General features: G+C 46.0%; 1 protein-coding gene across 4 annotated transcripts in view; it reads left to right on the top strand.

Annotated features, from left to right (window-relative positions):
- RMND5A (required for meiotic nuclear division 5 homolog A) overlaps positions 1-27,637 on the top strand; it is a 58,857-nt gene that overhangs the window by 6,988 nt on the left and 24,232 nt on the right. For all 4 annotated transcript variants that reach the window (XM_002709647.6, XM_017340241.4, XM_008254149.5 and 1 more), the window contains exons 2-4: positions 12,813-12,955; positions 25,097-25,231; positions 27,335-27,435. In XM_002709647.6, the coding sequence (XP_002709693.1) occupies positions 12,813-12,955; positions 25,097-25,231; positions 27,335-27,435 (379 nt within the window). The remainder of the gene's footprint in view (positions 1-12,812; positions 12,956-25,096; positions 25,232-27,334; positions 27,436-27,637) is intronic.

The following is a 27,637-nucleotide window of genomic DNA, read 5'->3' as shown; positions in this document are numbered from 1 at the left end:
ATTTCTTTGAAAGATCCAAGAGTTTGTATAAGGGTGGCAGGAACTTCTTAGATTTAACTCAACACCTCCAAGGACAGAGGGGCTGGGCATTTAGCCATAAATTAAGTTGTTTATGTCCCACATTGGAGCACCTAGGTTTGATACCCAGCTCTGTCTCTGGACTCCAGTTTCCTGCTAACATTTGCCCAGGGAAACAATTGTGATGGATCAAGTGGTTGGGTCCCTGCCACCCACATGGAAGATCTGGATTGAGTTCTGGGCTCCTGGATCCTGCACTGGCCCAGCCCTAGCCTTTGTGGGCATTTGGGAAGTATGCCAGTGGGTGGGACACCTGTGTCTGTGTCCCTGTCTTTTAGAGAAATAAATCAATATAAAAAACAGCAGAGACTGGAATATCCTGCAGGAGTTGAGGATTTTAGAAATGGTCGTTTGGGGAGGCCACCAAGCTTATATTACTGAGCCTTTCTCCACACAGGACTGAGGTCTGGAGAGTGATTTCTTCTCTTACTGGGGCATGGGCAAGTTAGGCTGTGTGTTATCTCTGATGAATGTGCTGTTTCTGTAGTGTCTGTATAGATTTAATGACATCTCACTGATGTTAGAAGAAACCTGTGTACACAGGAGCTTGGAGGCTGGTGTAAGAGGTAAGGATTAGGACAGTCGGCAGGCACTCTGTCTGCGGGCGCCACTCCGGTGGATTCACCCAACCTTGGAGCCAAAATATTTGAAAAAAAGTTGTGTCTCCTGAACACGTATAGACTTTTTTCCTTATTCCTGAAACGGTGCAGGGCAACACCTATTGACATAGCATTTACATTGTATTAAGCATTGATCAAAGGATTTCAGATATGTAGGAGGATGTGCATAGGCCTTGTGCGAACAGTACCATTTTCTGTTTGTATCAGGGACTTGGCTTGCATGGGCTTTGGTGTCTGAGGGAGGCGGTATCCTGGAACTGTTTCTCCATGGATACCAGGTTGTCCTTGCCCAGGAGGTCTGGATTTGATCCCTGCTTTGCACTGGTTCATGGTGTTTTTTTTTTTTTTCCCCCAGTAAACTGATAGAGAACTCACCTCACAGAGTTAGAGGGATGAAATAAATAATAGATGTGAGTTGGCTTTGAAATCTGTAGAACGGTATACTTGGTGGGTTTTTTTTTTTCCTAAGGATTTATTTATTTATTTGAAAGGTTGAGTTAGAGAAGGAGAGAGAGAGAGAGATCTTCCATCTGTTGGTTTACTTCCCAAATGGCCTCAACGGCCAGGCCGTTCAGGGGCCAGGGGACTTGCGCCATCTGCTGCTGCTTTTCCCAGGCCATTAGCAGGGAGCTGGATCAGAAGTGGAACAGCTAGGACTTGAACCCGTTCCCACGTGCAATTCTGGCACCGCAGGCTGTGGCGACTGTACCTGTTGCGTCACAGCACTGGACCCCTATACGTGGTATTTATAAAGCCTTTGCTTTTAGGTAGTTTTAATTGAAACTCGTTGACTAATATTTAGGTGTCTTTATTACTGGTGTATGTTAAATACTGTTGTGCCCAGAGTTTTGCTTTATAATGCAAGGAATCCTGACAAGGTGTAGAAAGCACTCTTGAAGGAGCTTGAGTTAGGGGGACCAGACTTAACATTTGCAAGGGGAAAAACACCTAGGCCATGGCCCAGTATGTAGCGTTTCTACTGGTTGGTACAAATACTATTCAGAAAAATCGAAAGAGAAGAAATCTTCAGAAAGAGCTGCATGGGAAGGGGTGAGTATTATTTCAGTGGGACATGTCGCTTAGTCAGGGTTACCAATCAGCAATTACATGTGGAACTAGGCTGAATCTGTAGGCGACACAAAGGACAAGCGATCCCATCCTTCAGGAACTTTGGTTCTAATTAGGGAGATGAGACTGGTATAAGTTTTAAAGAAACAAAAGCATTGCCCTGTAATGCAAGGCCATGTATTTTGGCCAGATGTGAATGAGTGAGTGGTGCAGACGATAAGGGTCGCGTCTGAGACAGGAAGGGGCTCTCCTGACCTGCGGGGAGTGCTGTAGTGGGGCTGGAATGTGGCCAGTAGGACAGGCTGAGTGTCAGCAGGGGAAGGCAGGAACAAAGCTACAGAGCAGCGAGCTGGTTAAGGACAGTGGGGAGGGAAATGGGGTAAAAACCTTAAAATGAGATGGGTACAGACTGGATACCAGGTAAAGTAATGAACTGGGAAGATACTGAGAGACATCAAGCTGGGGGCGTTTTGAGTGGGGGGTGCAGGGATGTGACAGGAGACACATGACATGTCAGCAGTATCGAGGTTGATTGGAGTTGGGAATGAGGTTTGCTTGGAGACAAGCAGGCTGAGTGTCAGCCTAGGTCTGATGAAGTGGGGCCTGTGGTCAGGGAGCAGGGGAGCTTCTGAGGGAAGGGGTTAGCAGGGTTTGCACGGGTGGGTTCTGGCAGAGTGGGAGAGACGGGCTGGAGCATGCAGAGTTGATCTAAGGCTTTGAGTATGAGTGACAGGTGGATAATTATAGAACTAGGAGGAACGTGGAAAGTTCAGGAGAGGGGAAGGCACAGCTCTTGAGTTGGATTTTAAAATGTGAATTCTAGATTTAAATGCTACAAGAAATGTTACGAGGTTTGAGAGATACTAATGATGGCTAGAGATGAATTCTCTCCCTGCTGAATTTAAAGCAGTGAGTAAGCTCTCTAAATATGGGGCTACAGTGGGCATTTGGCCTACCAGTTAAGATATCAGTTAAGACACCTGCATCTCCTGTCAGAGGATCTGGGTTCAAGTCCTGACTCTGGCTTCCATTCTGGCTTCCTGCTGATGCAGGCCCTAGGAAGCAGCAAGTGGTGGCCTCAGTGGTTAGATCCCTGCCACCCATCTGAGAGACCTGGCATGAGTTCCCATCTCCTGGCTTTGGCCTGGCCTACCCCCAGCCAGTGGGGACACTGGGATGTGAATCAGTAGGCCGGGGTATTCTACCTGTCTCTCTGTCTCTCTGCATCTCAAATAATTAAATAAAGGTGACCCATGGACCTGCATCCCTTTTTTCTTCTGTCTGCAGTTTTCCCTTCATATACTTTGTGGTTGGTTTTTAAAAAATTATTTATTTATCTGAAAGGTGGACTGAGAGCGAGGTTGATCGATTGATTGATTGAATCTGTCTTCCATCTTCTGGCTCATTCCTCAAATGGCTCAATGGCCAGTGCTGGGCCTATCCGGAGCCAGGAGCCAGGAGCTTCTTTCGGGTCTCCCATGTGGGTGCGGAGGCCCAATGACTTGGGCCATATTTTACTGTTTTCCCTGGCCATAGCAGAGAGCTGGATCAAAGATAGAACAGCCAGGACTGGAACTGGCGCCCATATGGGATGCCAGCACTGCAGAGGGCAGCTTTACCCACTACATCACAGCGCCAACCCCCTTTGTTGTTTTTAAGATTTATTTATTTATTTGAAAATCAGAGAGCGAGCGAGCTTCACTCTACTGATTCACTCCCCAGATGACCACAATGGCCTGGACTACCAGGCTGAAGCCAGGGAAACCAGAAGCCAGGAGCTTCATCTGAGTCTCTCAAGTGGGTGCCAGGGTCCCGAATGCTTGGGCCATTTTCCTCCGAGTTTCTCAGGTACATTAACAGAGAGCTGGGTTGGAAGTGGAGCAGCTGGGGCTTGAACTGGTGCCCATATGGGATGCCAGCCTCGCAGGCGGTGGCTTTACCTGCAGGGCCACAGTGCCGGCCCCAGCCTCATAAGCTTTGAAGACTTCCCTTTCTTTATGACAGTCGCAGGTCCTGTTCTCTGCTCCAGGACCACTGTGAGCCTGGGCTGTGTGATTTAGCTGTTGCACACAAGGAAAGTACCTTGGAAAGTACCTGGGACACTGCCAACACCGCCCTTCGTGCTCAGCACGTGCCACTTAAACGGAAATGTCATACTTATCCCTCGTTTTTGACTTTGCTGTTCCATCTTGGTTTCATTTGGTTTATTTTAAGGTATGAAAAATGGGGGTAACAGATTTTCCCCCCTCTTCAAGCCTTTTAGTGATGCCATTTTTTTTATTCTAACTTTATTTGAGGAAGCTAATCTAGAACGAATTCTAAGTATGGCTCTGTGAATTCTATGTATGGCTTCGTTGAGGTAGTTAGGGTTATGTTTCTCAAGCAGATCTCTTTGTGTTTATCTGCATCAAAATTCATGTTCCATTTTGCTTTCTGTTTAATTCTGTTAAAATTTCTCTTTTTTTGTGACAGGGAAGTTAACTTTTAATGACCCAGAAGCACTCCAGTGCAGTATGTGTAATATTTATAGACTTGGCTACATTAAAATTTTTCTGCCTCCTGGATATTCATGAAAATGTTGCTGGGTCTGAATCCTACTATTTATTCTTACCAGAACATTCTAGTTGTAAGTGGTGAAATTTTCAGCCTCTGAAAGTCTGAATGTGGCCACAGCCACGGCAGTGCTCACTTGCATTGTGCCTCACAGAGTTTGACTGCTCTCAGTTGTGGGGGGCGGGGGGGAGTCCCATCTCTTGTGTTTGCCTCTACACAGTGTGTACTTCTGGTGTAACTGGCATCTTCCATCGGCCAGATTAGAACTTCCGGTTGTCTGCTGCTGAATGGCGCCATGGGGCTGCCTGCCAGCCTGTGCAGTTCTAATAGTGCCATCTTCTTGTGTGTGTGTGTGTGTGTGTGTGTGCACGTACACGGATGTGGGCACACACACTTTTTTGAGCCCCTCGCTCTCCCCTGAAACTGTAAAAGTGACAGAAAATTGAAAGTGGGAATACTGAGTACATTTGAGAAACATAGTTGTCAACCGTCATGCTGTGTTTGTCCTGGTTGTATGAGATGGGCCACAGTAGTGAGTACATCTTGTCACACCATCGGACCTGTGTCGTCTTAAGCCTTTGGATCAGTAAGGAAGAAAATAAAACAAATGTATGTTCCAAATGCTTGAAACTGTATTGCAGGTTGCTTATCAAAAACAAGGGAAAACCAGGATTTTTACCATTTTTAGCTTTGTGGAAACCAGACACCAAGTTTGTTGTACCTTTCTACGTTCTGACTTTTTATATACTCTTACACATTATTATTATTATTTGAGAAGTAGAGAGAGAGCGAGAGCACTCACCTCTGTTGGATCACTCCCCAAATGTCCACAATGGCTACACCTGGGCCAGGCTGAAGTGGGAGCCAGGAACTCAGCCTAGGTCTCCCGTGTGGCTGACAGGGACCCAACTACTTGAGCCTTCACTTGCCGTCCTCCAAAGTGAGCATTCACAGGAGGCTGGGATTGGGTGTGGAGCCTGGACCAGGCGCTCTGATACGGGATGCAGGTATCCCAACTGGTGCCTTAACTGTGAGGCCAAATGCTGTTGGAACACACATACTAAAGTAAAGATGTATTTCATTGCATTTTTCTCCTTAGATAATAATGTCAGTGGCAAATAGGGACGGGATTATTTCCTGATTTGCTTCCTGTTTGGGAAATGCAGGACGCAGCGGTATTGTGTAGCAGACACTAAGCATTCTACATGAGGGTGGGGCTCATCAGTCTGCTGATTTCAGAGGTGGTGGTGGCACTACGGGGTTTCCTCTGTGGGGCTTGAAATTGAGGATGTGTAACCCACAATTTATTATTTTTATCTGTGTTCTTTTGGCAGATAGTTACGGAATGCCTACTGGGTGCCAGTTATGAAATGTCACATTTCCTGTCTTCAGTTAATTTCTTGGGAGTGTTGGACAAGTGACTGTGTTAAGTGTGAAACTCTGATAGAGAAGGACAGGATGCGCAGACACAAACGTTGTCCCAGTTTGTTTCCATGTTAAGTCCAAAGGCAGAGCTTAAAGTCTTAGCTAGGCTTTCCAAAAAAAGGAGTTAAGTCAATTATGTTTAATTTATTTTAGCAAATGTCGGATTCTGGAGGAGCCCACAGCTATTCTAATTTCTGAGAATATCATGCTTACAATCTGTTCATCAAAGAGAAGGTGCTAGTCCCTTACGTTGAAAGGAAATGGTTTTTAACTTAGACCAACCACACGTAGGCTCTTTGCTTGGATTTAATGTGCTGATTCTTGTTGCTGGGAAGAATGGTTTTTAAAAGTTCTCATGGTGAGTGTCAGCCCAGGGCTGTTTCTTTCCTGCTTATCTAGGAGGCCTGGTGTGCCTGGGGAGGTCTGTGTAAATAAAAACACGGTTTACATGGGGCTTTGACCTGGGTGACAGGTGACTGACTGCCACGGGAGCCAGCCTGGGTTAGTCATGGTGAAGATGTTGGAGTCATTTCTCAGCTTTCCTTCCAGGAACTGAACCCAATTAGATTTTTCTCACAGAAAGATTCTCCTGGAAGCAGACTATGTTTTCATAGAGAGAGAGCAAAAGCACTTTGAAACTCTCCCTTCAGGACTTAGAAGCTTGATGGAGTCTCAGTCAGCCTGATCATCATAGTGGTTTTTTTTCAAACCTGTTTTTACCTTTGGCTGCTTTCCACTGAATCCATTCGAAAATGCATTTGTGGAATCTTTTCTAAACAAGGCCTTCGCAGGGTTCTCTTTCAGATTCTTTTGTTAGACTTTTCTTGAGCTTCCAAATACAGACGTGTGGAGTAACACAAGGATGTATTCTGAAATTGTGTTCTTAGGCGGGGTCTGTGCTGTGTGACTGTCATTGAGTAAACTTAAACAAATCTAGCTGGTGTAGCCTCCTACACACCCACGCCATAGTCCATGCGTGGTGGAGGGTGTGGTCCATCCTTAAAACTTCCTGATGTGACACAGGACTGTACCTTATAGACATCATTTTTTTCCTTGGAAGATAACAGAAACCGGGTGTGGTTAATTGACCACGTACTCCTAGTATTTATGGTTTACAACATTGCAATAAAAAAGTAGAGGCATTTGTAGATGGTGAAGAAAAAAAAAGGGGATGACGGCTGCTCCAACCTTCAGTATCTCAGTTGTTGAAATATGGAAATGTTGGTGAATTTCAAGGATGATGATGAAAGTTTAGTCGGGAAATTATAGATGACTGCTTTTGTTGGCTTCTGCATTTTTGTGTGCTTTGCTGTCATCTGGTTGTGGAAGCACATGGATATGGATGAATAGAAGTTAGGGCTTTCTTTTAAATTAGTGTTTTTTAAAATTTATCTATTTGAAAGGCAGAATTAGATCTTCCATTCTTTGATTCAGCATCCCCAAATGCCCACAAATGCTGAAGTTAGGCCAGTTGGAACTAGAGCTTCATCCTGGTTGCCCATGTGGGTGCAGGGGCCCAAGTACTTGGGCCATCTTCAGCTGCTTTCCCAGGCACATTAGGAGGGAGCCAGATTGGAAGCAGAGCAGCCTGGACTTGAGCTGGTGCTCATAAGGGATGCTGGCATCACAGGTAGTAGCTTAACCTTCTACTCCACAGTGCTATAATTTGCTTACCTTACCATCTACTTTTTTTCCCCCCAAGATTTATTTTATTTGAAAGGCAGAGTTACAAAAAGAGAGAGAGAGAGAGAAAGGGTGGTGTCTTCCATCCATTGGATCACTCCCCAGATGGCCGCAATGGCCGGAGCTTCACCGACCCAAAGACAGGAGCTTCTTCCAGGTCTCCCCCATGGGTGCAGGGGCCCAAGAACTTGGACCATCTTCTGCTTTTCCCAGGCCATAGCAGAGAGCTGGATCAGAATTGGAGCAGCCGGGACTTGAACTGGTGCCCATATGGGATGCTGGCACTGCAGGCGGCAGCTTTACCTGTTATGCCACTGCGTCGGCCCCAAGTGTTCTTAATATAATGTATGATTTCCAAATATTTTCTCCCATTGTCTGAAACAAATTTTAATTAAAAAGTGAGAGACAAAGTCCCCATCCAGTGGTTCGCTCCCTGAATGCCTGCAATCACTCCCTGGCTAGGGCAGAGCCAGGGAGCTGGGAACTCAGTCCAGGTCTCACACGGATGTGTCCCAGCAGAGGCCCAGCTGCTAGAGTCACCCCCAGCTGCCTCCCAGCTTTAGCAGAAAACTCGAATCAGGAGCAAAGCCAGGACTTGGGCCCAGGCCTCCCAAATGGCTGCTTATCCACTAGGCCAAATGCCTGTTCCCCAAAGTTTTAGTTTTGATGAAGTCCAATTTATTTTATTGTTATTATTATTATTTTTTTTGACAGGCAAAGTTAGATAGTGAGAGAGACAGAGAGAAAGGTCTTCCTTCTGTTGGTTCACCCCCCCAAATGGCCGCCACAGCCTGCGCTTTGCCGATCTGAAGCCAGGAGCCAGGTGCTTCTTCCTGGTCTCCCACGAGGGTGCAGGGCCCAACACTTGGGCCATCCTCCACTGCCTTCCCCCGGGCCACAGCAGAGAGCTGGACTGGAAGAGGAGCAACTGGGATAGAATCAGGTGCCCCATCCGGGACTAGAACCTGGGGTGCCCCGTGCTGCAGGCAGAGGATTAGCCAAGTGAGCCACGGTGCCAGCCGAAGTCCAATTTAATTACTTTTTCTTGGGCTGCTTTTGCTGTTGGCATCAAATCTAAGAAACCTTTCCCTAATCTAGGGTCAAGAAAGCACCTATGTTAAGAATTTGACAGTTTGTACTCTTTAAATTTAGGTCTTGAATTTTTGTACATGGTGTGGTTCTTTTGTATGTGTGTTTTTGCTTGTTGCCCCAGAACTAGTTGTTCAATATGGCCTTCCCTTTCACTGTCTTTGCCTTTGCTTTGTCTCCGAATCAAATACAGATGTTTTTGCACATTTGCAGGCACTGCTAGTGTAAGACTGTGGAGTATACAGGTTACAGAATGAGCCTTGTCTTCCCTGGGTGCTTATGGTTGGTTGACACTGATGATGGCCTGTATACCTGAAATTGTTAAATGACATGTGATTAAGTGCTGGAAGGTGTGGGGAAGAACAGAAGTTGTCAGGAATTCAGAAGAGCCAGGATAGGCAGAGAGGGTTGTACAGGAGATGGCATCAAGGTTAGGGGAGATTTAGGTTCAGAAAGACCAGAAACGGCCTGAACAGAGCTGCTGAAATGGTTGCATTTCAATGGTTGCTTTTGGTCCAAAGTCTGCATGGAACACCCTTTAGAAACAGATTTTGGAATTTTTCTGAAGTACCAAATTGTCCCTTGGCCCTATCAGGGCCAGGGAGCCTTTTTTTTTCTATCAAGGCCCATTTGGAGATTTCTGTGATCATTCGTGGACCATCCAAGGTTACCAAGTTTACCAAGCCTGCTCTAGAGTTGATAGAATTTTTGAGTCCTGCCTGTGGGCCTGTGGTCCAGCCGGGATTCCGCAGGCCTTAGCCTGCGGGCAGGATGTTCATTCGCCACTCCTGGAAATGAGGTGATCAGGAGTTGGAGGTGCCTGGACGCTGTGGGCACTTGTATTTAGAGATAAGGGCAGTTTCTACTCTGGCCACCCTTGTGGCACTGGGTGCCCTAAGGGCACTGCCTTCTCCCAGTGGTTGTCATTGAGCCAGACTTACCATCCCCTGTTCACATTCCCTGCAGCCTCCTGGTGGGTTTTTTTGTTTGTTTGTTTGTTTTGTTGAAATCTGGTGAAGCTGTTCTTGTCATGGTCACTGATTTCCACGTTGTGGTTCGGTGGCCAGGTCTCAGTCCCATCTTTCTTGGCCCAGCAGCACATTGAACCCAGTTGGTTGCTTCCTCCTCACCGACAGGTTTGCCTCGCTTGGATTTGCTAACACCGTACTGTCTTGGTTTTCCTCCGTCATTCGTCTTGGTCTCCTTTCTGGGTCACTTCCGCCCTTTTCTTCCTGTCTGTCTGCTCTGACTCCCTGGGTGATTTCATTTAGTCTCATGACTTCAAGTGTCCTCTGGATGCCGATGACTCAGCAGTTTCTGTCTCTAGGCCTGCCTCTGCTCTTGGACTTCAGGTTTGTAAAACCAGCTGACCCTTCCACATGTGTGCTGGGTGCCCACTCAGTGTCTCAAATTTAGCAAGCCCCAAACTGGACTTTCTAATCTCTCCCAGCCCTCTGATGCCTGTTGAGCCTTCCCCCACCATTTTCCTAGTGGACTAAAGGCAAACACCTTAGAGACATCTGCAGGTCCTTCTCTTCCCTCCTATCCAGTCAGGAAATCCTGAGGCTTGCTGCTGCCATCTCCCTTGTGAAGAGTCTGCCACAGCCTCCTAGTGTCTTTCCTTCTGTTCTGCTCCTGTCGATCAGATGGGCCATGTTAAGATGTTATGGGGGCTGGCTCTGTGGCTCAGTGGGTTAAAGCCCCAGCCTGAAGCGCCAGCATCCTATATGGGTTAGAGTCCTGGCTGCTCCACTTCGGATCCAGCTCCCTGCTAATGCACCTGGGAAAGTAGTGGAAGATGGCCCAAGTCCTTGGGCCCCCTGCACCCATGTGGGAGACCCTGAAAAAGCTTCTGGCTCCTGACTTTGGATCGGCTCAGCTCTCGACATTGCAGCCATTTGGGGAGTGAACCAGCGAATGGAAGACCTCTCTCTGCTCTCCCTCTTTCTGTAACTCTGTCTTTCAAATAAAATAAATAAATAAATAAATAGAAGGCCTTATGTCAGTTTCACTCTGCTCCCAACCTTAAGGGGCTTCTCTACTCTCAGCCTTGTTCTTGTTCTTATTCTTGGGTCCTGTTCCAGACCTATTGAATCAGAAGCTCTGAGGATGGAGCCCAGCTACTTTAACAAGGTCTCCAGGTGACTCTGGTGTACATTAAAGTTTAAGAACCACTGCTGGGAGATCGGCACTTTGGCATAATATAGGTTAGGCCTCCACCTGTGACACTGGCATCCCATATGGGTGCTGGTTTGGGTCCCTGCTGTTCCTCTTCTGATCCAGCTCTCTGTCGTGGCCTGGGAAAGCAGGAGAAGATGGCTCAAGTGTCCCTGCACCCACATGGGAGACCTGGAAGAAGCTCTTGGCTCCTGGCTTTGGATCAGCCCAGCTCTGGCTGATGTGGCCATTTGGGGAGTGAACCAGTGGATGGAGGACTTCTGTGTTTCTCCCTCTCTGTCTGTAACTCTGCTTCTCAAGTAAATGAATAAATAAGTAAATGAGAACCACTGCTATATGACAGATGTCAGAAGTCCAGCCTGTTACTTTCAGGAGAGGATATGTAGCTAGAGGAGTAATTGAGAAATACTGTACTGGATTTGTTCTCCCCCTTTGCTTCCTCCCTTTTTGGCTGCTAGAGGAACAAGGTTTGGAAGGAGGTAACACAGGTAGGCGGGTCCAAAGTGTAGTGACTCTCAGTTGATTTACCAGCATGTTAGGGGCCATCAGGACACCCGTGGGGTCCAGTGGTTCACTGAGAGTACTCACAGGACTCAGCATCTGGTTGTGCTCCTGAGATTATTATAGCAAAGAAACATCTGCAAAGGGGAAAAGGCTCAAAGGGTGGAGTCCAGAAAGCCAGGAGAACACATGCAAGAGTTCTCTCCCTATAGAGTTACATAGGATACACTCAGTTCCTCCAATAACAAATTAGGACAAGTGTTAAGTTGTCGGAGAAGCTCCGTCTCCCAGATTTTTATTGGGGCTAGTCATGGAGGAGTCCTCTGACTAGTGTGGACCAGAATTCCAAATTCCTTCAGTCAAAGCAGGTGTTCACCATAAGCACCCACTGTACAACAGTTTAGGCATGGTGAGCCATTTTTATGAGTTATGGAATGGTGGGAACCTTCTTGAACTCCAAATTCCCAGTTGCTAGCCAAGGGCCAACTTTGCAACCAAGATGTTCTAAGGATAGCAGTGTCAGGCCTGTGGTATCAGCCGTATTCTGCAGATCATGGCATCCAAAGAAGTTTTTTTCTTCTTTATATGGGATATGAAACATTTAAACTAAATCATCTTTCTTTTGGAAATTTGGTAACAACCAAAATGTTTAGAGACCGGCTTGGTTGGGCATTTGGCATAGTGTTTAAGATGTCCCCATCCCATTGAGCTGTGCCTGGTTCAAGTCCCTGTTCCACTTCCCGTCCAGCTTCCTGCTTATGTGTACTTCGGGAGGCAGCAGGTGATGGCTCAAGTTCTAGTGTCCCTGCCCTCCTATGTGGGAGACTTTGAGTTCTAAGTTCCTGGGTTCAGCCTGGCCAACCCTGGAGTGGTTGTGGGTACCTGGATTGGGGGGAGGGAGAGTGGATAGAGGATCTTTCCCTGCCTTTAAAATAAAATGAAAATAATCTTTTTAAAAAACTAAATCTGTCACATCAAAGTAATAAAAAAAAAAATGCCTTGATGGGGCCAGCACTGCGGCATAGCAGATTAAGTTGCCACCTGCAGTTCCAGCATCCCATATGGGCATTGGTTTGAATCCAGGCTGCTCCTCTTCTGATCCAGCTCTATGCTATGGCCTGGGAAAGCAGTAGAGGATGGCCCAAGTGCTTGGGCCCCTGCACCCGTGTGGGAGACCCAGAAGAAGCTCCAGGCTTCTGGCTTTGGATCAGACCAGCTCCAGCCATTGTGGCCATCTGGGGAGTGAACCAGCAGATGGAAGACCTCTCTCTTTCTCTCTGCCTCTGCCTCTCTGTAACTCTGCCTTTCAAATAAATAAATAACTCCCCCCACCTCCAAATGTCTTGAACAGTTTAACTGAGTTGGATAATTTACTCATTTAGACATATTTTCTGAAAGATAATAATCTCTTTACAATATTAGTCACAGTCTGTGCTTATCTTTGCAATTATAAAAATGGCTTCTTAATTTTCTTGTTTTAGCTATCATTCTCAGTATTCACTTGGAAAAAAACATCTATGACCATCTGCTTCAAAGCAGATACTGATTTTTCTTCTGTGTGAAACTTGCCATCTCTGGGTTTGCTTTGGTGACTAACTAATCTTTCTTCTTTCGTAGGACAAGATGCTGAATTATCAGGGACACTTTCACTTGTTTTGACGCAGTGCTGTAAGAGAATAAAGGATACTGTTCAAAAGTTGGCCTCGGACCACAAAGACATCCACAGCAGTGTTTCTCGGGTTGGAAAAGCCATCGATAAGGTATGGTATTGAAGGAAGTATTGTCTGGTTTTTCAGCATGGTACTTCTGACAGTACTTTGCCACATTGTTATTTTTTTGCTATTCCTTTCTTCTTTGCATTTTATATTTTATAGGTCTGGTTTTACTATGTTACTCTTTTTGTTATTTTTAAAGGTTTGTTTTATTTATTTGAAAGGCAGAGTTACAGAGAGGGAGGGGGAGGGGAGAGAGAGAGAGAGAGAGGAGAAAGAGTGTGAATGTGAATGCGAATGCGAATGCGAATGCTGGTGTTGCAGGCTGCAGCCTAACCCTGCGGCACCACAACACCGCCCCTACTAAGTTACTCTTGTTAAAGTTCTTTGTTGCTCTTATGTACAAAACAAAAATAAACCCAACAAAAAAAAGCCCCTCCTTTTATAGCTGTGTTTATCCGTTTGCTTCTGTGACTGGAGCTCTTAGGGTCAGGGTGAGGTTCCAGAGACCTTTTAACTGTGTCTGTGGGAGTCTGTTTTTCAGGAGTGACTTTTCCTGCTTCCTGAGTGAGTCCCTGGCTGTGGCTGTGTCTGTTAGGAGTGATTAGAATAACGCCCTTGCCTGTGTCTCCCCTGCAGCATCCTGGCTCCTGGCTTCCTGTGGGCACACTGGTTGCTTTTCTTCAGTGCTGCCTTCTGTGTGTGAGTTCATGTGTGGGTGGCTTGGTTGCCAGCGAACCATGCCAGTCACTTCTGGTGGGTGATTTTTTTTTTCCTTGTGACATTTCCTGAATAAGCAGTCTTTGACTTAGTGGTCGATTCATAAGTAGTTATCATTTTTAGCACTGGGCAGGCTTACCTATGGAGTTCATCGTCTAAGAGGAGTTAGCCCAAGGTTACTGTGTGATACGTCTGACTGCTTGAGCCATTCAGGTTAAGTCTGATCAGAAACTTTTCTGTCCCCGCATTGTAAGCTTCCAGGAGGATAGGAAGAATTCTTGGCGAGTTCTTTGTAGCAAAGGCATCTCCTAAATGGTCCCATGAATTGCTAGGTCTTTATGCACAAGAGTGATAGCTATAATGTGGATAATGGAACCTCACTGACTCTAGGGAGTGGGTCCATGTAAGTCAGGGTAGGCCTGTTAGAAATTATCTTTTTTGGGCTGGTGCCACGGCTTAATAGGCTAATCCTCTGCCTGTGGCACCGGCACACCGGGTTCTAGTCCCGGTCGGGGCGCCGGATTCTGTCCCGGTTGCCCCTCTTCCAGGCCAGCTCTCTGCTGTGGCCCGGGAGTGCAGTGGAGGATGGCCCAAGTGCTTGGGCCCTGCACCCCATGGGAGACTAGGAGAAGCACCTGGCTCCTGCCATTGGATCAGCACGATGTGCTGGCTGCAGTGCGCCGGCCACGGCGGCCATTGGAGGGTGAACCAACGGCAAAGGAAGACCTTTCTCTCTGTCTCTCTCTCTCCCACTGTCCACTCTGCCTGTCCAAAAAAAAAAAGTTAAAAAAAGAAATTATCTTTTTTTTTAATTATTTATTTGAAAAGCAAAGTTAGAGGAAGGGACAGAAATAACGGATTCACCCCCCAAATGGCCATAAGAGTGGAGAACTGGGCTAGGCTGAAGCCAGGAGTCTGGAGCATCTGGGTCTCTCACCTGGGCTATCGTCTGCTTTCCCAGGCCTATTAGCAGGGATCTGGATGGGAAGTAGAGCATCTGGGATTTGAACCTGCACTCATGGGATGCTGATTAACCGGCTGCACCACAATGCCAGCCCTGAGAAATTATCTTAATGAGTAGCATTGCAAGGTTAGGCTTGAGGCTGTGGAAGTCAGAACTCTGCGTCTAAGAACACAGCGTTCTCTGGTAGGTGCTGTATGATTGGACTGTGAGTAGCAGGGGTCTGCGGACTTGGGTTGGTAGCCAGTGGCTTACAGAAGCCAGTGGCCCTTGACTGAGCTCTCAGTGGGATGGTGGCAAGACTTTGACTCTGCAAAAGAGGTCGGGAGGTGTTGGCAGCTGCAGCGTGCTGGCCTCCTTGTTGGATCAGTGACGGCAGTCGCCAGCAAAGGCTGGGAAGACAGTGAGTGTTCTCTGAAGTAGCTTTGAGGTCATGAAGCCTGTTTGGCAACTCCCGGGGAGTGGACACAACTTGGGAAGTGGGCATGGCCTCAGGCTATCTGGGGTTATTGCATTGGAAGTCTTCAGTTGTTACCTGAAGTAGCTGTTGCTGTGTGTTCACTTAAGAACCAGGGCAATGGAGATGGCCTTGACGCTGGGTGAGGATGTCTCAGTTTGCCTAGGGCCATAAATGGGAGTGTTGAAGAGGCTTCAGATTTTCGTTGTTGAAAGTGAATGAGGTGTTCTGGTGATTCTCACGGCTCAAAGCCGGGAGAGAACCCTAGTGGGTTCCTGGGGTTACCCACCAGACCGTGAAGTTGCCGTCCGCAATTCTGACGGCATCTGAGTGGCAGAACCTTAGGTGCCATGCCGGTGGGAAAGCTAACGCTTCCAAGGTAGTCAGAGAAGAGTGCCCGGGAAGAGATGGCAGGTGCCTGCCCTAAGTGGGAACCGGCTCAGCCATAGCTCAGTGTGTTCCAGGATGGAGAACAGCTAGGCACGTGGTCCACCAGCTTAGCGCTCTGTCACTGGTAGAGAAGCTGTGTTTTCCCGTCACCTGCTGTGTCTGTGTCCTGTCGCTGCTGAGCAGGTCTCCTGCAGGCCCGGCAGGTCTTTGCAGATACATCCACCCAGAAGGGTGGTAGGTATTTGACTTCCTTTGAGGCGAACCGTTTTGATGTACTTGGTGCCAAAAAATGGAAATAGCTCTTTCAGAATAGATATCCAGGGATACATTTTTGCTGACTGATTTGCATTTTGGCTTTATTATTGGGGAGGATGTGTTTGAGGTGGATGGTCCTGATTACATATTTCAATTAGCTCCTTCCTCTTTTGAAGGCATTTTGTTTTTCATGAGCATATTCAAATAATTCTTTTAAAATTTCTTTCAAGAATTGTTTTATGTTCCTATGAAAGTAGTTTATGTTCTATGTGACCTGGATTCTGGATTCTTCTCACATACCATCCCAACGAGTATTTGTTAGACTGTACTCCAGAGCCACAGAGGAACACCTGGGTCTTCCAGCCCGGTTCTCTAGCATCTTTCCACACACTTCCTCCTGAGAGTTTTGGCATCTACTTGGTCTCTTCTGAAGAGGCAGCTCTTTCCCCACTAGAACCACCTGGATATTGTGAATGGATTCCCGTGTTGTTGTTGGGCTTTGTCACCTGAGACTCCACTGACTTGTCAAGTCCCCAGTTGTCATTGTCATGTGACTCGGATAAACTTGTGCAGGCTCCGGGCAGCCTGTTGTAAAAGCCGAGTGGACTCTTGTGAGTGAGTGGTGAGCAAGCAGGGTGGAGCTGGAGCTCTTGTGGCCCAGGCTTTTAAGCGCCACACCAGACCGACCTGCCTGGGAACCTGGAATGCCATCCAGCAGCCTGCGAGCAGCATTTTAGGGACATGTGCTCCCTCCCTCACAAGATGGGGGCAATCAGAGAGCCTTCATTAGCAGGCTGGTTTTGAGTTAAGAAATTTGGGTAAATTTTTGACATGCTAAATGATAATCATCCCTTTAATTCATTTAATCTTCATGTATTTTCAGGTTCTCTAGCTATGACTTCTCTAAAAATGTAAACAGAAAAGAGGTTTCTGGTGGTAGTAACCAAGGCATTTTCTGGCTTATAATTACTGTGAATATAAAAAGTTGAAGAAATCTGCTTTAATAAGTTGGCATTTTCAAATGCTCATAGTATGATTCCTATTGAAAATAAATAATACCAGCCATTGGATTCTGTGGAAAAAATTTTTTTTAGTGTAAAGAAATTCTGCGTTGGGCTGCTTTTAATTTCCTGTCCCATTTTTAGAAAATCTGGAATTCTGATTTAGGACGTTTTATTCAATGTTTTACATTTTCTTTGGCTTTTTTTTTTAATTTATAGGAAAAGTCGATAAAAATAATCACTGCTTTACTTTCAGAGGTGTGTATATATGTGTTGAAATAACTAGTACTAAGATTGTGAATTGTCTAAAATCTGCCATAGTACAGTTAAAATATAAAAACACAGTTTTTATGGTGTTTACGATTGCAGTCTTGTTTGATCATATAAAGTGCTTATTGTACACATATGCCTGGGAAGATTCCACAACATAAAATAAGCTTGTGTAGGGTAACCGCTGCTTATCATAAAGGAACAATTGCTGTGCTCTTCATTAATCTAAGGTTTGTAGAGTGATGCCCTAGATTTGACTGAGAATATGGGTAAGATTCAGAGTGACAGAGCAGTCAGCTGTGATTCTCCACAGGGCTAGGAAGAGAGGCTGTAAAACAGCACCTGGGAATGTGCTTGACTCATGTTAAACACTCACAAGGGATTGACTTGGTTAGAGTGCCTGGCCCTGCTGGGAGGAGGGGAAGATGGAGTTGGGAGGAGGTAAATGATGGAAGGCCTACGGGAAGTGGAGTGAATCATGAAGGAGCTGAAGATGGCTTGACCATGAGTGGTCTGGAGTAGGGAGATAATAGCGGTCACTTAGAGTTGGCCGTGTTCCAGATACTGAACCAAATGCTTCATGTACTTGTATCCCATAATACAGATGTGTTGTTCTTACATTCCAGATGAGGAAACTAAGACTCAAAGATATTCAGTAATGTCCAGGTATATACCTGGAAGTGATGGGTCAGGGTTGGGGAAAAGTTTTCACCCAAGGGTGTGCTCTGTGCTGTACTAGGGAATCAGTGAGAGCGTTGTACATCTGGTGATGTTGAAGGGGGGAAATAATGGTTAACGTTGTTTTTAAACTACTTTGTCTGAAATGATTTTCTGCCACTAGATGGAGCATCTACATTGGCAGGGTGAAATGCTGACTGTCAGAGTGAATGGAATAATGGTATAAACCAGGAAATGCCGAGTGTTTTAAGATAGTAGGTGGACAGTCTGGAACTGCCTTTTACGTAGGTATGACTGGGATGTAAGAGAAGATAAAAATAGCAGTGGGTGGTGAGTTCTTATGTTCAGCCTTAAATAGTAGTGGGTAAAGTTACGTACTAGCTCCAAAATTCTATCATTGTGTAATAGATAACGTCTTATAGCATTATATAAGCATTAAGGAAGACGGAGAATTAAAAAGACTAGAAAATTCACTCTGATTAAGAATAAAAAGAAGTAAGCTGAGGTCTGAAATATAAGCATAATTTGATACATATCATAGGTAGAATTTCTGGAATTAACAAAATGGAACAATTGATACATTTATAAAGAAAATATTGATACCATGCCAAGAGTAATGTGTTTCCTAAAAATAAAATAGTTGGAAAGCTGTGCCTCACTCGCTGCCCCAGTTACTGGAGAACAGATCAAGAAGATGCAGGAGGCAGTGTATCTGCACTTGTGCGAGGCATTTAGTGAAATGCGTTGCCGAGGTCGGGAGGGAGGATGTTGCTCTGAAAGTCATGGGGTTTGAAGAGGAGCTGCCATCCGCTGCTTGCCTTGTGCACCGGGGTGGACCTGACTCACCTGACCCAGCCAGGCTTGGCCTCAGTGGTTTGCTGCAGGTGGGTGTCCCGAAGACCTCCCCAGGACCTTTCTTGTCGGCACTCTCAGGGAAGGAGGGGCTGGGAATATGTGAGCCTGAGAGCAATTCGTAGCCTTGGAAGAGTGCTTTGGCGTGGGAAACAGGTGCTGATAGAGGCCCAGTTACCCTCCTGCCTGCCCCTTTCTTTGAGTCCTACTTGCTTAGGCAAGAAGGGTTTCTGGGGCTGGCGCTGTGGCGCAGTGGGTTAAAGCCCTGGCCTTGGGCGCTGGTTCTAGTCCCGGCTGCTCCTCTTCTGATCCAGCTCTCTGCTATGGCCTGGGAAAGCAGGTAGATGGCCCCTGCACCCACGTGGGAGATCTGGAAGAAGCTCCTGGCTCCTGCCTTTGGATCGGCGCAGCTCCGGCTGTTGTGGCCATCTCGGGAGTGAGCCAGTGGATGGAAGACCTCTCTCTCTGTCTCTACCTCTCTCTGTAACTCTGTCTTTCAAATAAACAAAATAAATCTTTACAAAAAATAAAGGTTTCCGTTGATAGAACGAGAGCCTTGGCTCATGAACAACTGGATGCTCTGTGGCTTCGCTCTCTGGGCGTCAGCCCCTGTGAGCCGGTATTGCTTCTGCCCTTTCAGGCTGGAGATCATTTACAAACAAAAGTTAAACTCTGCCTTCGCGGCCATCTGTCACATTGCATCGTTAGTTCTAAGTTACAGACCTGTGTTTTTCTTATTTCTTGTGTTCTGAGCAGAATGCAGCTGCATCGTTTAGCTGCTGCAGGTAGTGATTTGATGAGTTACAATCTGGGCCACAGGAAAGCCTGGGGCCTTTGCAGTCTGGTGTCCACGGTCTCGCTGCACGTGAATGTGGTACAGACCCCATTTGCTGTGTCTGGAAGTGGAAGTACTGTGCTTGGTCTAACATCCCAGGCAGGTTGGGTTAAGAGGAACAAAAGGGCATTATACGCATTAAGCCTTGCTGGCCAGCCCGGTCTGTGATTGTATTTAAATGCTTTTAAGTTAATGAGCTTATCACCAATATCTAATATGCTTTTTCATATCTGTTGATATTTTCCAATGATTCTTTTAAATATGAGAAGACTGGTGGCACGACCTGGCCTTCTGCTGAGTTATTGGGAAGGTTTGCTGTCGGATAGGTACCAGTAGGGGTTTTCACATGTGAAAACTGAGGTTAAGTAACGTACCTGAGGTCACAGAGCTAGAAAACAAGCGGAAGAGCTGGGATGAAAACCCAGATTTGGGGCGGGTGTTAAGCATTTAAGTCGCTAATTGTATGCCCGTGGTCCATATCTGAGTGCCTATGTTTGAGTCCACTTCTGGTTCCAGCTTCCTGCCAAGGCACAACCTAGGAGGCAGTGGGAGATGGTTTGAGTAGTTGGGTCCTGCCACCCATATGGGAGACGAGTTCCTGGCTCCTGGCTTCTGCCAGATACTGTTGTGGGCGTTTGGGTGAAAGCTCACTCACTGTCTGTCTGTCTGTCTAACTCGGAACAGCAGCAGCCTCAGACTCTAAGACTCAGAGGAACTCTCCCGTACTGAAGTTTCTGGAAAGAATTGATCTCTTGTACCCTCAGGGCACCCACCACATATAAATCTCTCCTTTGTATCCAGAATCATAACAGAGATGTTTGTCATCTTTGGGAGTTAATTAAAAAGAACAGTCACGCAAACTTCTGTGATCTGTTCTGATAAGGCGGCATCACGGGCAGCAGGCTGACCACAGCCAAACTGGGTAAAGTGATAGTGAGGAAGGCGAATGACAGATGGCTGGAGTGTGGAGCATCTTCCGGATCTGGGCGTGTTCCTTTCCTTTGTTTATAAAGTAAGGGCCGTCACTGTGAACCTACCTTCCCCCTATCTTGGAAACCCAAAGTAGAGGTGCAAATATTGTACAGTAGAGGATATGGAATATCTAAAAAGGTAGCCCCAGTATGTAAAATGCACCTCCAGAGTGCTGAATGTGTTGCCAGCCCACAGTTTGCTAGGCTGTCTGGAATCTGCGTAAATAGGGATCATCTCCTCGCAGGACACACGCCTCATCAGCTGCTTTACCGGGATTACCAAGTTCTTCCCTGAAGGGTCTAGACTAAGTTACAGTCCTACCAGACACATTCAGCACTTCCTGTTTCCTCATTTCTCAACCTATAGCGCAGGTATCAACAGACGTTAAATTTTTGAAAAGTTAATCAAATGGATGTGCAATAGTATCTACTTGTATTAATTTTGCCTTTACAATCATTTTTTTATTATTTGAGTGGCAGAAGGAGAGCTGTCATCCACGGATTCACTCCCCCAATCCCCACAATGGCTGGGGCTGGGCCAGAACCCAGGGATGTAGTAGTCCAGGTCTTCTACATGGATGGCAGGAGCCCAGTCACTTGAGCCATCACTCCCACCTCCCCCACCAGGTCCTGTGTTGGAGGCTGGAGTCAGGAGCTGGAACCAGGAATGAAACCCAGGCATGCCAATATGAGACATAACTGCTAGACTAAATCCTTGCTCCCAATTTTGTGTTCCTTTGATCATGTTTGAGATTGAGCATCTCTTTGCGTTTGACCACAAGGATTTCCCCCTTTGTGAATTTTATGCTCTTCTTTCATTTTTTTTTTTTCTATTCAGTTGTCTTATTGAGAGGAGATTGTTTTCAGACCTGAGTATTAAGCTTTTGTGGGTTGTGTGTGAGTAGCTCGATTCTACCATCTGATGGGAACCAGGATCCACGTCATCTTACCCTGTTAGGTTTCCTTTGCAGTCTGCCTCACTGCTAAACCAGATTTACTGCATGCTTGCCAGGGGATTTGTTCCCGGTAGATGCAACAATAATGCATTGTTAGGTTCATGCACCAATTTTCCTTCAAAGTAGAGGGAAAGTTTGGGGGAAAAAAAAGGTTAATACTAGAGAATTGGCACCTTAAAAATAAAAGAGAGTTTTACCACGTTGTTACCACTGTCTGCTCAGTAATTGAAATTGCATAAAATCTGTTTGAGAAGTGGGTTGAGTTTTGGTGGTGAACAGCGAAAGCCAGCCCTGCAAGTTTGGCTGACTTGAGAGCCTGTTCTTGATCCAGTTAGGGTGGGCCATGTAGGTCTCAGTTTCAAAACGAAATTGTGTTGAAGTTATTGACTTCTCTGCCTCAGCTTCCAAATTTAGTGTTTTCCAGCTTGTTCCTTCCAAACCAGAACATCCTCTCCAGACAGACACACCCTTGAATGCCTTGAACGTGTGCTTTTTTGCTTTTGGTTCTTGTCTGGGTCCTTCCTTCCCGTCTCAAAGCATTGGGACAGGCTTTGCCTTAAACACGTGAAAGGACAAAGTGCGGTAACACAAGATGCTAATTATAGACAGGTATTTCTCTTCACCCCGTCCTCACAGTGCTGCGGATTTTTTGGGCGGCCATGCAAATGAGTTGGTTGCCTAGCAACAGAAGCTGGACCTGATTCCAGCTCTGATGCAACATTGAGTAAGAACCTGCAGTTTTAGCCGGAGGAGTGTGACCCTATAATCTCAGTTTTAATTTTCATTACTTGGGACTAGAAAACATACTATGGGTGAAAGTCGTTTACTTACCTTCCTCAGTGAGTTTAAACTGGAAAGTTAGAATGATGCAAGGAAACTCAGAAAATTTCATCTGGTGCATTTCTCATTCATGCTGATTCTCCAAGAATAGCACATAAGTTATCAAGTTTGAATACAGAGATTCTGACCTTAAGGGTTTTAGGTTTTCTTGAGTCATATGATGGTGACGTTCATAAGCCTTAAGGAAACAAGGCTAAGGGAAGGACATCATTACAGAACTTTGTAACAGACCCATGGAAATTGTTTAAATGGTGGACTATTTTTAAAGTTTTCTAGGTGATCCATGTTCACTTTTGTTATATAAAGGAAAGAATTCAGGCAATTCTTTTGTGTGAGCAGGTACTGTCTGGTATGGTAACCGTTAAAATTCTGATTGAAGATACACTGCTGAGTCTGTTTTAGTGCGGGCTGTCCTTGGAGCTGACCCTCGTGCCATGCAGATTTGTTTCATTTCTTTGCTGAGGACCATGCCTGAAAGATTTGTTGGAATTTGATGAGGTTTGGGAATAAATATTCAAGTGCGTGTTAGAAACCTGAAGGTTTAATTTGGATTGAATTAGGTTAGTGAGGGGTTGTCTCAGTTACTCTCGGTGATTCTGGCTGATAGTTATTGGCAGGTCACAGGGTTTGTAATCAGTTCTGGGATCTGCAGATACCCCCACCTTTAGTCTTTTGAATGGCTTTTGGGGTTTAAAATATGGGAGAACATAGTAACATCAGTTGCTCTTACCTCTAGTCAAGTCCAGAGAGGAAAAACATAGTCCCCCTCTCAATGTTTGAGTTGTCACAGACAGCATAAGGATAGATGAGCTGTTGGAAAATTAACTCTCAGCAGGCAGAACCTCATCCAAGCAGTTGTGGTTCTTCCGGGCCAGGGATCGATCTGTCTGTTGTATGTATGCGTGGGTGCTGTAGCTTCTAGGTGCTTGGTGTTATTTCCATTCTCTAGGCTAAATACTAAGCCACGAAAGATGTCCGTAAAAAGAAAATGAATAAAATTAAGAATGACAGTAATCTTGGTGTTTTGGTTTTGTCCAAGTGATTCCAAATTTTATTGTGTGTGTTCAGCTATCGGCTACGGCTTCATGTTTGCAAACAGAGGAGATAGCTCTTTCCGGGGCAGCGTGGTGTTCTGCCCTGTGCTGACTGTCAGGAGTGGTCGTGTGCAGTTGTTGTTGTGGTCACTTGCCACCCGTTCTGGGTACGCGCTGTAGAACAATCCAGCTGTGATTTCGGTTCAATCTAAATACCCTGCCTAAGTTTGTGTGCCTTCAGGAAGGGTGCCGGAGGCTTCTCGGAGGGCAGTGGCTTTGAAAGACGAGGGGGAGTGGGAGGGGAAGCGGGTAGGAGAAGGCTGGCAGAGGTGCAGTAGGTTGCCCTTGATGTTTCAGGTTTCTTGCCTCGTTTTCTTCTGTCTGAAGAGCCTGGCAGTTGTGCGGAGCGGGACAGCCAGCAACAAATGCAGCCTTCCCTCCTCTGGGAGCGTCTTCATTCATCTGCCTTCCTGAAGGGAACTTTCCCTGAGTGCAGAATTTCTTTGGGGACTTGATGGATGTTTTGTCACTCCTTTCTGGCCTCTACAATCATTTGAATTATAGTTCCCATAAAAGTAGCACCTTGGCTGCTTGCAAAACTTGCTTTGGCTTTGGCTTTTAGGAGTGCTTTTGAGGTGTTCTTTGAGGTGTTTTTTTTTTTTTTTTTTTTTTTTTTTGTAGTTCACTGAACTTCTTGAATCTCAAGTTTATATCTTTTGCCAAACTTGGGAAATGCTTTTCAAATTATTTTTCCATACCAGTCTGTATCCTCTTCTTTGATACAAATATTAGGTCTTTTCTTATTTTCTCACAGTCCCAGAGGCTGTCATTAAATCTTTTCTGTTCAATTTTTATTTATCTTCACTGATTGTTTTTCTGCTAACACCTGCGTTCTGTTGTCTGTCTATATAATAATTTTTAAAGAATTTTTGGCTCGTGTATCTTCTATTTTTTGCTGAATCTTTCTATCTTTCAAAGGTGCTTGCCCTTATTCTTGGAACATTTTTATAAGAATTACTCTAACTCTTTTGATTACTCTAAATCTTTTGTAATCTTTGATTACAGTATTGGCATCCTCTTGGTGTCAATGATTTTTGCCCCCAGTTAAGATTTTTCTTGTTACTTTGTATGCAGAATAACTGTGTGTGTATCCAGGACATACTGAATATTACAACACTGTGGGTCTTGCTTAAATTCTGTGGAGAAAGCTGATACTTTTGTTTCACAGATTCTACCTGGGTAGGCTCAGGCCGCATGCTCTGATCAGTCTTCCCTGGGTTGAGGTTCAATGTTAAGTTTCATTTTCAAAACCATTGTAGCTATGCAAATTTTGTCCTGTGTTTGTAGCCATTCTGGGGCCTGGGAACTGGGTCTGTCCCCAGCTCAGTCTGTAGTATACTGTTTAGAGTCAGACCCACGGGTACATAGTAGCTGGCGAGCCCAGGAGTAAACGCACCAGCCCCGTGAGTGCCTGGCCGTCCCTGCAGTCCTGACCTCACTGCTGCGTTGTTTGAATGGACCATGGATTATTTACGGGCGTGTATGTTCTCCCTGTTACAGACCGTGCTGCAGGGAGTATGCTTGTACAGTCATACTGTGTTCTTCCAAGACTGTCGATATAGTGTGTCTAGAACTCAGTCTGTTCACTTGAGTTCAGTGGAATCACAGAGATTCTTATTAAATCAGTATGTTTTTCCAAAATATTCTCCAAAAAGACACCTGTTTCCTCTTCAGAAAGGGTGACAAGGGTGAACAGTGCGAAGGTTCCGTCGTATGACAGAAGGGGATGAGATGCTTACCAGGAACACCTGAGAGTAAAATGGACAGGGAGAAGGTTCCGTGCCCTGGGTCTGCAGACAGAAGGGGATGAGGTGCTTACCAGGAACCCTGAGAGTGAAATGAGGCGCATGCTTGCTGTTGGGTGAGGTGAAAAGCATCCATTCATGACTCCTTTTCTTTCTTTTCCCAGAACTTTGACTCTGACATTAGCAGTGTGGGAATAGATGGCTGCTGGCAGGCAGACAGCCAGAGGCTTCTCAATGAGGTGATGGTGGAGCACTTCTTCCGCCAAGGGATGCTGGACGTGGCGGAGGAGCTCTGCCAGGTAAGTGTGGCTGCTGGGAGGATATGGGGCAGAAACACAGCTCCCTGCAGTGCGCGGTATTTGCCGAGTGGGATTTTCATGTCTGCTAGCTACAGATAGTGTTTTTTTTTTGTTTTTTTTTGTTTTTGTTTTTGTTTTTTTTTAAGATTGATTTATTTATTTGAAAGGCAGAGTGGCAGAGGCAGGGGTTGGGGAGGTCTTCATCTCCTGGTTCACTCCCAGATGGCCACAATGGCCAGAGCTGGCCTATTTGAAGCCAGGAACCAGGTGCTTCTTCCAGGTCTCCCGCCTGAGTGCAGGGGCCCAAGCACTTGGCCATCTTCTGCTGCTTTTCCAGGCTGTAGCAGAGAGCTGGATCCGAAGTGGAGCAGCCCAGACTTGAACTGGCACCATATGGGGTGCTGGCACTGCAGGCGGCAGCTTTACCTGCCACGCCACAGCACCGGCCCCTACAGAGAGAGTCTTAATATTTTAATTACCAGGGATGACCTCAGTTTACTAGGAAATCTTTTTCTTTCTTTTTTTTTTTTTAAGTGAAAACTTGTTAACTGAATTGTTTCCTTGTTTCTGGCTGACAAAGTGGGTCCCAGTTCATGAATCAGGAGCATCAGAAGTGGTCCTGCCTTCTCCATCTCTTTGGATAGGGAAGGTTGATGTAGCAGAGGAGAGGGACAGAAACGTTAGCATCTTTTCTTCTGATCTAGCCCAGCTCAAAGAATTTTGTCGATCAAGTACAGTTCAGACCTAATGTTCACTTCAGGTGAGCAGCATACGGCTGTCATTTCGACTAGACCTGAGCTGCGGGGTCTCACAGCTTCCCAGTGCCGTGCAGTAGACAGTAGCAGCGGCTGTGTACTCGGCCTTTACCGTAAGCCCGTATTTGTCCCGCAGCCTCATACAGTAGAGGTTATCATTCCTCCTGCACAGGTGGGACGTCTAACTTGCCCAGCGCCACAGAGGTTCTCTGATCCGTGGGTCTCTAACCTAAGCTAAGCCACTGTGTGCTGTTGCTCTTTCTGTCTAGGAAAATGAAGGACTAAAAGGATTGAATGATGTAAGGCCAGTCTATAAGCTGAACCTCTCTCTAATCTAAGCCTTCCCATTTTATTTTTAAAAGTATTTATTTATTTGAGAGGCAGAGAGACCACAGATACAGGGAGAGGGCTCCCATCCAGCTAGGAGCTGGGACTCAATTGAGGTCTCCCCTGTGGGTGGCAGGAACCCAGTCATTGGGGCTGGGATTCAAACCCACGTCTACACTGCTAGGCTAGTAGCCTGCCCCAGTCTTTCCTAATTTAGAGAATTAAGATAACAAGGGCTTAAACAAAAATGAAACTACTTTTTCTTGAATAGAAGTATGTAGTAGGGTGTCTGTAGCCCGTGTGGCAGCTGTGCTCTGGGAAGCCGTTAGGAACCTACACTGCTTATGGTACTGCTCTGTCTTAGGGACCCCTGTCCTCATGGTCCAGAAGAGCAGCCAGAGCTCCAGCCACACCTTTGTATCCCAGGCAGGGCCAACAATCGCACATTTGTATCTCATTGGCCTTACATACCCAGTTTTATTCCATGTGTTCATGTGCCCAGCTGAAATGTGGAACAGGGCAGAGTGACTTTGGGCCAGTCTTGTCTCTGCCACGGTAGAACATGTTGGATGGAAGCTGTCTTAATATTCCACCCTATAGTTTACAATTAAGAATATACTTTTTGGGGCTGGTGCTGTGGCACAGTGGGTTAAAGCCCTGGCCTGAAGCACTGGCATCCCATATGGGCACTGGTTCTAGTCCCAGCTGCTCCTCTTCCGATCCCACTCTCTGCTACAGCCTGGGAAAGCAGTAGAAGATGGCCCAAATGCTTGGGCCCCTGCACCTGCATGGAAGACCTGGAAGAGGCTCCTTGCTCCTGGCTTCAGATCGGTGCAGCTCCAGCCGTTGTGGCCATCTGGGGATTGAACTAGTGGATGGAAGACCTCTCTCTGTCTCTGCCTTTCTCTGTAACTTTCAAATAAATTAAATAATCTTTTTTTTTTTTAAAGAATATACTTTGGTCACTGTGTCTTTACCCTGATATCTTCTAACGAAAGTCCTGCTTTGTTTTGTTTTCCAGGAATCTGGTCTTTCAGTAGACCCAAGTCAAAAAGAACCATTTGTGGAGTTAAATCGAATATTAGAAGCATTAAAAGTCAGAGTGCTGAGGCCTGCTTTGGAGTGAGTCACTGCGTTTATTTTCTTGTGGGGACTGCGAGGAAACTCTGTGAGAGAAGCGAATTGAAAACACATTAGAGAGTTTTAGGTTTATCTCACCTAGGGTAGACTTACAGCAGTCGAGGGAGAAATGTATCCTTAGTGTAGTGAACGGTTTGGGGGGGTGTGCGTGGTGGGAGAAAATGGAGCTCATTTCCCTTATCGT

The sequence above is a fragment of the Oryctolagus cuniculus genome, chromosome 2 (assembly GCF_051225735.1).
Source record: "Oryctolagus cuniculus isolate XC-2025 breed Fujian yellow rabbit chromosome 2, ASM5122573v1, whole genome shotgun sequence".
In the NCBI taxonomy this organism is placed as follows: domain Eukaryota; kingdom Metazoa; phylum Chordata; class Mammalia; order Lagomorpha; family Leporidae; genus Oryctolagus; species Oryctolagus cuniculus.
The sequence above is the reverse complement of the archived record's forward strand: the minus strand, read 5'-3'. Positions and strand labels throughout refer to the sequence as shown.